At 31.9% G+C, this 13129-nt stretch overlaps 1 protein-coding gene across 1 annotated transcript in view; it reads right to left on the bottom strand.

Annotated features, from left to right (window-relative positions):
• The window catches only part of PCDH10 (protocadherin 10), a 41749-nt gene that overhangs the window by 17046 nt on the left and 11574 nt on the right, over positions 1–13129 (bottom strand). The window contains exon 4 of the mRNA XM_061140892.1: positions 10544–10849. Within this exon, the coding sequence (XP_060996875.1) occupies positions 10544–10849 (306 nt within the window). The remainder of the gene's footprint in view (positions 1–10543; positions 10850–13129) is intronic.

Here is a 13129-nt window from a genome sequence, read left to right as displayed (position 1 = left end):
AACAGATTAACTGATCGCTATCTTATCTGTGTCATATTTGTTTAAACACTTAACATTTGCTTTGTTACTGATCCCCTTTTCTTCTCAATTTGCAGTCCCTCAGACCTTTTAGACTCTCTTCAGATATGCTATTTTCCAAAATGTTAATCTCTTTACTTTATTCAGAATCTCCTTTAAGCGTCTTGGTCTCCAGTTTGCAACGATCTTCTAATCGAGACTCAAAGAAATGTGAAACAAAGACATTTTAATTTCTCTACTCTGTTGTTATAATCTGGTATTCAAGTCAACGTATTTAAATATTTGTTTCTGTAAAACACCACGAAGTTAACAGAAGATTATGTTTCAATAAGAAGATATAATGAGATATATCAAGCACTTAAAAAATATTAGATGTGGTAAGAACTCCGAAGATAGTAAGAGAAATCATATCCAAGGAGAATATATCCTAAGTAAATTGTCTTTTTAGCTTATACACTGATATATTTTAGCTATATTTGCTTTCCTTATGTTATCCGAGAGAATAACTAGCTATTATATTCTAGTTAACTCAAGTATACTGCACTATTTTTTCAAACTCTATAAAATTTTATAACTGGAAAAATTAATCTTTGGCTAGAGTCCAGGACAAAAACTAATCTTTGTCTAGGTAACCCTGTGAGTGGTAGTAACTGAAAGGGGACAGAATGGTGGACTTTTTGAGATGCCAGTGATGTTCTGGCTACTAGGCTCAGTACTCAGTTAATGTGCTTCCAGGTGACACAGGAATGTTCCCTTTCTGGAAACTTCTGGAGTTATCCATTTGTGATTTTTGTACTTTTCTATATGGGTATGATGTGCATGCCGTGCCTGTCCAATATACATATCATATATTAATCAAAGTTTTAAAATAAAGATGGGTTTCCATCAACAAACTTGACTTTAATCATGAATAAAATTAATTATAAATGCAAGTAAGAGTTATGAGAAAATTATGGAAGTTTGAACAATGACCAGACAATGAACAATAGCAAGAAAATTTTCAAGGAGAGAGAGTACTCTTTTGGTTCTGCTAAACTTTAGTAAACCTGCTGAAAGAGTTATGGATTAAACAGTAAGGTTTCTGGGTTTGCTTTACAAAATCTGAATGAAGAGGAAGTATTTAGCTTTTGGATGAAACAAATTTGTCCAAGAATTGATAATTGTTTAAGCTGGAGAATGTGGAGAGTTTAGTAAACTATTTCCTTTTTTGAACAAGCTTGAAATTATCCATCATTTCAAATGTTTAAAAACATAACTTAGTAGAATGTATGGGTTCTACATAATATTGTTCTCTGTTACCATTGTTCTTATCAAAAAGACTGAGATAAGTCAAGAATCAAGATATATTCCCCGAGGACAGATCTAGATTCATGACCTCCAATGCAATCGTCTGATCAACAATTCTATGGTAAATAAAACTTGAAGCCACATTGCTACTCATTAGCAAGGGGATTAGTTCTGGCATCAGATTTATTAAAGATGAAAAGTACAATAATTCTATAGGTCAATCTCTAGGTTTTCTACATATTTCTAAAAATAAACTGATAGCAACTGTCAAACTATAACATTAACTTTCTTATCTGAGAACCTACAACCATGTCAATTAAACCTACACAGGAAGTATTTTATCTTAAATACACCATCAAGTGTACATCATCAAGACATCTTGCTACGTATACTTTATCTATTGTTTCCATTTATGACTCAAAAAGTTCCTATCATATGCTGCCCTTTGAGACAAAGCCCAACAGTGTTTAGTTAGGTATAAGAGAAGTGTCCTACCCTATTTCTTTACCGAGGATGATTAACAATATAATCCAGGAAATATAAATTTGATATTGAGTTTATTTATGTATTACTTCTAGGCTTAAATTTTTCTTACCTTTCAAACACTTATTTTGGAAATTTCTGACAAAAACATTTACAAATATGCTTTTTATGGAATAATACAGTAATTATGCAAGTTTCAGCTGAAACATAGTTACTGGCATATATATGAATCTTGGAATATTTGATGACAAACAAATGTCAATTTTCTACTTTGTGTAAATTATACAGTTAAATATCCAACACAAGTGATATTAGAATCTTGTGTGGGATTCTAGTTGATATCAACAGTAAAAAAGAAAAAAATGCCCTACTGATTACAACATTTTTACAAGCAGTAAAAATAATGTCTTCCTTATAATATAGACATCTAATTTCTCTAGAGAGTCATGGTTAATTTTGCTACATTATGCAATATGAACTGGTCCTCAAAAGTACATCTAGTAGTTTAAAAAAATAAAGGAACAACCAAACTTGATTGCATCACTCATCTGTTCCTCAAAAAGCACTACATTATCATGCTAATAGCTTCTGATAATGAAGTAGCAGTTAGTTAAATAAATTTACTCCTATGTTAAGCACAATCCTTGTTTATTCTTTCTCTGGAAATTGATAGATACAATTAAAAATTAAACCTAAATTAAAAATATAATGCTTCTCTATGGGATACATATATGCATAACTGTATCCATACAACAGAATGATGAAAATAGAACACAGAAAATATATTTATAATCACTTGTTGAACTCAATGAGTTAAAAGCCATGCTTGATGATTTAGATAGCACTTTAAAGTACAGATTACAAAACTTTTATTGAAATAAAGTTCACATATAATCTTTTAATCCCTACATTTAAAAATATTCTATCTCTAGGAGAAAGAAGTGCCTAGAAGTTAAGTGCCTAGATAAAATGTATAAACATAAAGTTGTGTATTGTACCAAAGAATAAGAAATAAAGACCTGATTTTTTTCCCTGTAAATTTTATACCTTACGACTTGTTTTTATTCATGTCATTTTGTATGTGATTACATTTTTGGGTTTACTCTTTCAAATCTTCTATACTGTCCCCACCTAAACTGATGTAGGTTATTAGAAATCATTAATGCAGTAATTAGGGAGTCTTATTGGACTTTAACATAAAACTTCCAAGATTATTATTATTAATGCTATTTGGGAAGCATTAAGTGGATCCACATTATGCTGAGTTTAGTCTTGACTCAGTAGTATTATCTAATCTTGAAAAATGAACCTTATGGTTCAAAACAGTTTCTAAACTACATTGTCTAAATGATGCTGTCTAATTTCTATTAAAAGGATTTCAGAAGACGCAGACTCACTCAAAAAAAGTCTGGCACATTGAGTATTGAACAATGTTTAATGATATTTATAAGCAATTGAACTTGTAAATTCCAGACTTATATACAATATCTTTATAAATTAATGCATTTAAATTTTGACCCATGATCTTCAGAATGATGAGGCAGGAAAATTTCCCAAGTAGATATTCCTTTTGATTGATAATTCTATTTATATTTTAATTGATAATCTTCCTTTGTTAGGCTCACGTGATGGACAAATGCTTATATGGATTTACTTCCAATGTACAAAATAAGAAAGAGGATGAAAATGATCTGTAATATAAAATGAGGTATATAAATAATATTAATATGCTAAATGTTAATTCAATAAAATGCAAAGTGTGCACAAAAAGAATGATTTTATGTAGATAAAGAATCACTTACTAAGCAGTGTAAAACATTGAATAAATATATAAGTTAGTTTTATTAATTGTCTTTTCTGTATGACCTTCAATATTTTATTTAACCATATATCAATGAATTGAAAAATGCAATTAATAACACACACACAAACACCTCCTACCTGGGAACTAAGTAAGAAGAAGAAGTGACTATAACAGAGCAAAGAAAGGAAAATATACTAGCTTTAAAAAATGTGAAAGATGAGAGCTTATGTGTGAAAGCTGCTAGTAAGTAAAACATGTATTGTTTTACAGATCTCATAAGAAAGGGGAGCAATTAAATTTCTAAGAGAGTTAAGAAATTAAGAATAAATATATTTCTTCCTTAGGATATGAATACAATTCTTTGAATATATCAAAAGAAATTTAAAATCTCAAAGTATTAAAAAAAATCATATTTCACAAAACACCTTGGTTAGGTGTATTTCAGTATTTTGAATGAGTTCAAACTCTGTTTTCCCTCATAAAAGTTTATAGACACTATTTAGAGAGAAATATAAACAATTTAAAACATGTTTTATTAATTGAAAAAAGAGAGTTTGCCTGTTGTTGTTCAGTCGCTAAATCGTATCCAACTCTTTTGTGACCCCATGAACTGTGACCCACCAAGCTTCTCTGTCCATGGGGTTTCCCGGGCAAGAATACTGGAGTGGGTTACCATTTCCTTCTCCAGAGGATCTTCCCCACCCAGGGATCAAACCCCTATCTTGTGCATTGGCAGGCAGATTCTTTACCACTGAGCTACCAGATAGTTTGCCTAGAAATATCAAAACTGTGTGTAGTTGTTTAGTTGTTCAGTTGTGTCCAACTCTTTTGTGACTTCACGGACTGTAGCCTGCCAGGCTCCTCTGTCCATGGGATTTTCCAGGCAAGATTACTGGAATGGTTTGCCATTTCCTTCTCCAAGAGATACCAAAACTGTGTGTAGACGTGTGTGTAAATTAAAATACGATGACAGCATTAAAGAAAATTTGGTTACTTTAATAAAACTTATTCACCCATTAATTCATTTCCCATCACATAATTACTTTGCACTTATAATATGCATAGTTGCATAATGAGTCTAAATATTCCAGGAGACTATTGGCTACTAACTAGTTTCACCCAAAGGCACAAATTTTTAAATGACATGTTGTAAGAGAAGCACTGTTGTCTAAATAAGTAAAATGCAAATTGTCCACAGAAATTGCCAGATGTATAGATTTAAAATTAACTACTCTGTTTTATATCTGCACCTCATGATTTTTATAGCTTTCACTTTAAATCATATTAGTTATGGAAGATCATTACTCAACAACTAAAGGAGAAGAAACAATATCATCTTATAATATCTCACTTATCTAGAGTATAGGAAGATTCCAGTCAGCTGCCGTATCAGTTAACTGGAATAATGATATGAATTGTGAATAGATTACCATTTTTCAAAACAGTGCAATATTGTAAAATTCAGTGAACATTGAATTCTAACAGTGGATATATGGAGAATATAAACTAGGGTCAGGTTTCTTCTGATCCTGAGTCATCATACATTTCCTGCTCACAGAGTTGAGGTGAATACTTTTTTGACTATGAGAGATTAATTTATAATTACAAAATAAAAGAATTTAATGGAAAAATAGAAAGGCTGGTGTGATTCAAAGACCAGAGGTTTGTCACAAAGAGATAAACTAAAAAAGTAATAAATTAGGCTCACAAATCTAGATATATTTTTATGAAGATTAGTGAGAGAACAAAAATCTCAGAAATAGGATATTTTTTTTAAAATGCAGCACAACTTGAAAGGAAAAGTGAACAGAAACAAACATAGCCATTTTTAAAAAAGGAAAAAAATATTGAAAAAGATGTCCACTCATTTAGCAATGTATGGACCTAAAAAACAAAAATGTTAAAAAGGCCACATATAAAAATACCTTTTGTGGAACTTAATATTTGGTAAAGTGATGCTACGTTTATGACATTAGAGGAATATACAAATCCCAAAGAAAACACTATACATGGATATAAGGGTAATCTGTACTGCTAAGAAAAGTCATTTTATTTTGAATTCTATATATGCTCCTACACAATCTTGTCTTCAACGCTCAGAGGGCAGACTAAAATAATGAAAGGATTGGAAAAGGTGTGACTCAATAAAATATACTCTACAATTTTTAAAAAAAAATAAAATCTTGAAGTTCTAGGTAGAAATAATATAGATACCAAAAAGAATTTTTCCTAAAATGATGGTCACTAATGAAAAGTATAGGCTAAAGTGGCAGCAATATTTTAAATGCAATGTTTCCAAATTCTGACATCTTTTCTTAATGCTATGTTATGTATGATTTGGGTTGAAATTTCAAAAGGACTCCAAAGTAGGCAAAAGCAAAGTTAAGTCAGGAGACAGCTAGAGTGATTTTTTGACACATCTGGACCACTCTAAATGTTATTTGATATGAAAACAGAATCAATTGCAACACTTTTCAATAGATGGTTTCCTACAGTCCTAGGATCGTAGAAAATTTCATGGACTTAGGATTTTAAAAAAATCATGATATCAATGTAGGCTTTTTCACTCTATTCAGTATAATTTATTTTTGTATGATTCTTTAAACAAATAAAAGAAATATTTCACAAATACATTTTAGATGAAACTTCATTAGTGATTTATCTTATAATTGTCTTCAATTCTTAGGGAACGATTATGTTTTTGACAAGAAATCAACAGGTTTCCAAAACACAAATCCTTACGTCTTTAGTACTGTATTGTTTAGGCTGATTTAAACTAAAAGATATACTTGCTTCCAGACCAAAAAAAAAAAAAAAAATCTGGAGAGATAATGTCAAAATGTGAAGCCAAAATCATGAGCAAGAAAGATTACAAAAATAATATGAAATGAAAGTGAAGTCGCTCAGTCGTGTCCGACTCTTTGCGACTTCTCTTTGTAGCCTGCCAGGCTCCTCTGATTCACTTGAAAAGACCCTGATGCTAGGAAGGATTGAAGGTGGGAGGAGAAGGGGAAGACAGAGGATGACATGGTTGGATGGCATCACTGCCTCAATGAACATGAGTTTGAATAAAACTCCGGGAGCTGGTGATGGACAGGGACGCCTAGAGTGCTGCAGTCCATGGGGTTGCAAGGAGTCGGACAAGACTAAGCGACTGAACTGAACTGAACTGAGGCTCCTCTGTCCATGGGGACTCTCCAGTCAAGAATACTGAAGTGGGTTGCCATTTCTTTCTCCAGGGGATTTTCCCAACCCAGGGATCGAACCTGGGTCTTGCGCACTCCATGCAGACTCTACCGTCGGAGCCACCAGGGAAGTCCCCAATATTAAATATATTATTTTAAATATTGGGCTTTTCTAAATTACATTAATGATATAACTTTTTCCAGTTATATTCTTGAACTTAAATTATTTTTATGTTCCTTATTTGCTTGGACTATCTAGATTAGTTTATGTTTAACTTACCATGTCACTTGAAACACATGTTATTTTTAAATAACATGTCTATAGTTTTAAAGAAATTATTGACTTCCATATGAAAGAATATAAGGAATTTTAAACTCCAGAGAATATTTTTATTTCATTTTAGCAAGTGTTGAAAACAATGATTAACTTTTATTAAAAGTTAAAGTTATATTTTAATATTTTTTATTGTTCTAGTAAAAATTAAAGGTAAAGCTAAGCTAAAATTTATTAACATTTTAAGATTAAAATCTAAACACTGTATGACCATACTCTACATGTTTAAATTTATTTTCTCAATCTTTCAGTGTATTCCTTTGATCCTTACTAGAGTATTAGAAATCTACAACATAACGAAAATAAGAGAAGGCATGCTCGTAAAGAGCTCATGACTAATGATGTTAAGTATTAACAGATATGTTCAAAGTTACTCCTGATTAAAGTAAGTTCCATTTCATTAAGTGCATTATATATACTCTTCATGGATCTTTTCTTATACATTGAAAAAGGAGGAAATAAAATTGAATACAGGTAGTTTTTTAGAAACACAAAGTATATTTTTTAAACATGTATATACACACTTTGTGTAAAAGTTGTTTTCCTCCAATTTGTAATTTTAACTCTAGCAATCAGAGGTGTAGAAATGGAAAGTTCTTGGGTGCAGACAATGACCTCATTTGTATTATTAAGCTTATCACCATTTCCCTGGGATTATTTGTAAATGATAGTACTAGCCTCATAAGGCTTTTTTTAGGGCTTCACAAAAGTAAATATACAGCTACTTTTTTTTAACATCAAAATGTACATTATGTTCATTTAAAAACTAAATGTGTATTTAGCAAAAGTAAAACTGCTTTCTCAAGAATTATTTAAACACTCTGATTTTAAAAAAGGTATTTAATGCTAATTTTTAGTTTCTTTAGTAACATAAGGGACGCACTTTTCAATTTAGAAGATGAGAATATTTCCATTCCTGATGATAAATGATACACATATTAACAGCTACCACTATGTGAATTTGGGGGCAAAATAGCCAGGAATGGATGGTTCTGATTTAGTTTGTATGGTTAGATTAACATAAAATTGACTATTCTTATTAAGTCAGAGGCACAAAGTAATTTTAAAGATAACTGTGTATCTAAGATGACATTAAACACTGGAAGTTAAAAAAAGTTCAGATATCACTAAAGTTATATGAAGAACTGAGGAGAGTATAAGCAAAAACAGCAAAATAGCTAATTTTCTGCTTCTTTTTCATCCTGGGCACACTTTACCCCAAACCCTAAATTTTGAGCAATGTGAGCTGAGCTGACTAAAACAGAAGACATAAATTGTTATTCAAAATTAATTGATTATAATACACATCTGGATAATATGCAAAAAAATCTTAATTTTCCTAGTAAAATAATACATGCATTCTTTGATTTCTAGCAGCACATATAACTGATAACATATTTCATAATCCCTGAAATCTAAGTGAAAATACTAGACTCCCAAAGTAGAGACACTGGCATTATAATATATGCAGCATTAAAATTTTTATCAACAAAAAATGTTACCATGATTTTTAAAATTAAAAAGAAAAACTAGTCAGTAGAGAAAGACTTTTATAGATGTTCAAAATTTCAGTTCTATAATGTAAATGAAACTTCATCAAGGTTGGTATTCACTCAGAGTTAAAGAGGGTGAACTGATTTCTCACTATATTTAATGTAGAATTACCAGTTAATATATGCTAACAGAAAATATTATATATTTATTTAGAAATACACATTTGAATTACTCTGAATCATATACACTTTGAATTTTTGCCTTGACATTACTGGTAATATATTTCTGTAGTATATATTCTTAGTTTAAGTGAAACACTAGTGAGAATATGTTGTTTTAAATTTGGAAAACTTTGGTAAGTAAAATTTTAAATCCAGAATTTAGTTTGAGGGTCAAAGAGTGAATCATTGTCCTTATTTATTAAAATTTGAATTTGAGCTGCTTTAAATCATAGTGTATGTGGACGTGTAAGTTAAACATTAGGACTTTAGCATCCAAATTACATCTGTAAGAGATTTTGTTAGTTCAACAAAATACTTTTTTTCAGTATTTGTGCCCTCATATTTCATAACTCTATAAAATGAAGCAAAACAAATATCAATAATTTATAGAGAGGAATAATTATTTGGTTCTGAAATGCTAATATACTATGTCACTCTGGGGTAATGGTATTCCTAAGTAATTTGAAAAACTGAATGCAATCCTTCTAAATACACAATTTGATCATTGTTGCTATCAGAATGCATGTATTCAATGGCAGGTTCACATTTTTAATCGTAAGATAATAACTAACTCTTATTATCAATATCCAGAGTTGTAGTCATATCCTTATCCTCCATGTATTTAATCCATGACTTTCATATTTACATAAAAGGGCTAAATTCTTCTAGTTTTTTCTTCCATTTAAGTATTTTTTTCATCCCACTTCATAAGTCATAAAAGAAATGATATATCTGCAGTGGCTCATTTTTGTTTCTAATTTATAGTTCCATTATTTTTATTTCTTGCACTGGAGGATGAAAGTAAGAAAATGACATGTACATTGGATTTGCTGTACAAGATAAAAATCATCTTTTGATTGAGTTTTTATAATTTACATTCTTATCAAATATTAGTTGACATGGTTTGATCAAAATATTGAATCATCAGTGGTATTTAACTATTAACTAAAAAGTAAAGATTCCTCTATAGCAGAGAATAAATGGAATAATTTCCTTACAAAGACCCTCAAATAAAATATACTAAATAATCCTAAAGCATTTGTTATTCAACTGGTTGTATAAAATAATCCACTTAGAGACTAGGGTCCCCAAATCAAAAGAGCTAAGTATAATTATCAAAGTCTCAATATTAGAAGAAGAACCTATTGTTGTAAATAAATGAATAATATTGCTGTATTGATATGCTTTCATCATGTAGTTCCTCTGATTCTGATAAGTGACTTGAATCCATGCCAACATATTACTAAACTACGCAAAATTATCAAACTGATGGCTTCAATGTACTCTGAACTTAGCCTAACATGTTTAATGTCTTTATGGGGAAAGGATGACTAAGCAATAATGCTGGTATCAATAAGAAAACAAAATTTCTCTGTGAATTGTGTCAAGAGATGTTTTTCCACCTTACTTAAGCCCTTCAAAACACATGGAAATCAAGTAAACATGTGAGCAATATTCAAAGGAAATATGAAGATCATTTGAAAAATGTTTTCAACAACATCAGAAGTTATGTTTGATTTAATCTACTAACCCAGGAACCTGTCTTCCTGTTAAGTATATTCATTTTTGTATTGTAAAGCGCTGCCTGCATCCCGGAGTCACTTTTATCTTTGTTTTCGAAAACAACCTGAATTCTATTTTTACGAAGCAGAATGGCATGTTGAACTTTATTTCCTGAAAGGGAAGACTTTGATACAGCCTTTTATATAATACTTACTCAAATATGGTGGTTTGTAAGGCGCTCGTGTATTAGACAGCAGTCCATCCAGTTCCTTCCTCTCCAGGGTGCTGTGAAGGGCCTTCTCTTTGCCGAAGGTGGAGAAGGACCTCTCCGCCCCGGGCTGGGCTTCTGGAGTTTCAAACACTTCCGTGTCTGGAACAGAGTCCATGCCAGGAACATGCAGATTGCTACGATAATCAGCAGCCTGGCGTCCATCAGAAGGGACAAAGGAGGGCATCCAGCACCGATCTGAGTGGCCAAGTGCTTTACATTCCTCGGTGCAGTTGGAGAAGAGATCCATACCTGTGAGCAGAAAAGAGAAGCTTTGGATGGAGGCTTCATCAACACGACCAGCTGCTTGTGTATGCACTCAATTGCTCAGTTGTGTCCGACTCCTTGCGACCCTATGAATTGCAGCCCACCAGGCTCCTCTGTCCATGAGATTCTCCAGGCAAGAATACTGGAGTGGGTTGCCATACCCTCCTCCAGAGAATCTTCCCAGCTTAGAAGTGCAAAATTACAGGCGATGTAAAGAGTAATGGGTAAAGGTATCTTAACAGAGTTTTCTTGTGTTAACCTGACAGGAGCCCCAAATCGCTTTATTATTTGGTAAAGGGTAGGACTCTTGGCAAACAGGGCTCTGAGATACATGTTTCTAAACTGGTCAGGATGTTGAAGGAAAATATTCACTCTAAATTATTTAAATAATTGGAAAATAGTGAGAATGAATATTTAAAAAAAAAAAAAAAAGAAAATCTCTGAAATTCGTAACAGAAAAAATAAAACCCAAGTGGAAAGCCTTCATTACCTGTAATTTCTAATGATGATAAGTCATATTTTTTTTCCTTAGAGACAAAAATGGAAGAAATATGGGAAGCGTGAGTGATGATACTTAGATAATAAGATCTAGACATGAAATAAAAAGTGAAATTCAACAGAAACATGGCATATATATCGATATACCAATAAATAATAAGAATAAAACAAAAGTGGCCAAGAGCATGCTTTTTTAGGTTCTTAGAAAATGACTTCCTACAAGTTATTTTTCAGTGACACTCTTGTAGTCCATATTACTACAAACTGCTTATCATTTAGCACTTAGACCAGCCCAGAACAAATGACTGTAATTAGTGAAACCAAGGTAACCAAGTGCAAGGTGAGTCAGCTACAGGCGCTATTGACGAATACCTTATTACTTGTTCTATATTGGAAAACACTTGTCCCAGACAACACAGAAATGTTTGCTTACTGATCCTAGAATACCAAGATTTCAAATGACATCTTCAAGTTTCATTGTCTCCTGTAGGCTGACAAGAATATTAAACATGATATTTATGACCCAAGAAAGCTCACTCAGTCTTTTAAGCAAAATATCATTTTGGAGCACTACAGAATACTATCTGTTATTCAATTTAATAACTAGCGTTATGTAAGAAAAGAAAGCACACAAATAAAAATCACATTTTAATGTGTTTCTAGACAGAGCAATGCATTTATTAAATATGTTTAAAAATAGGATCAATTAGAAATAACCAAAGAGTGATTATTCCGTATGCCAGAAACTCTCAAATGCATGAAATGCCTGTTGTGGAAAAACCACGGATTATTTTTTTAATCAAGAGAGTGTAATGAAAACACTTGATTGTTTCTTCTATAAATATTATGAGTGATTTGAGCTCTTGAGCAAGTTTCAGTTTGTAAAATCCTGACACACAATCATTTATTTTTTATGTGCATATTTTAACAGCTCTTTATATAATACAAATAAATCAATTTTTCATAATTACTAAGCCACCAGATTATCCTCAAGTATTTTGGAGTTTAAAACAATTAATTATGTAAATTGTTTAAAGAAATAACACCAAACTTCTTATCATATATTAATCTCATGTTATAATGACTTTTTAAATTTTAAATTAAACTGTGTATAATGCTGGGGCTTTCCAGGTGGCTCATTGGTAAAGAATCTGCCTGCCACGCAGGAGATGCAAGAGAGGGGAGTTTGATCCTTGCACTGAGATCTTCTAGAGAAGGAAATGGCAACTCACTCCAGCTTTCTTGCCTGGGAAATCCTAGGCAAGAGGCATGGGCAGAGGAGCCTGGCAGGCTACAGTGCATGGGGTCATACTGAGTCTCACAGGATTTAGCGATTAAATAGCAGCAGCGGCAGCATGTACAATACTAAATCTGACTTCGATTATAATAATCTATTGATAATTGTCATGCATAAACCCAGAAGTAAATCACTGATCAGTGCATTATTGAGGAACATAAATGTGAGTTGAAGCTGGGATAAGGAATCAGACTAAGATCAGCAAGTAAAACAGGTCAACTATTTTCTAGACACCAGGGAAGTTAAATTATCCTATTCCTATAAGGAGATAGGTATTAGCGGGAAAAGAAAAGAGGAAGGGAAGAAGAATATCCCGGATGCACACTGACACGGCAGGTAACTAGAAGCTATAGAACCAGAGAGATCTGTATTTTGATGCACTGTACTCTAAACACTCCCAATTTATAGTGTGATAAGGAATAAAAGGTCTTTTTGATAGATGGAAGTACCATTAAAAGTCAATTATGAGC

This window comes from Dama dama, chromosome 5 (genome assembly GCF_033118175.1).
Source record: "Dama dama isolate Ldn47 chromosome 5, ASM3311817v1, whole genome shotgun sequence".
Taxonomy (NCBI): domain Eukaryota; kingdom Metazoa; phylum Chordata; class Mammalia; order Artiodactyla; family Cervidae; genus Dama; species Dama dama.
Note: the sequence above shows the minus strand (reverse complement) of the source record. Positions and strands in the feature narration are given on the sequence as shown.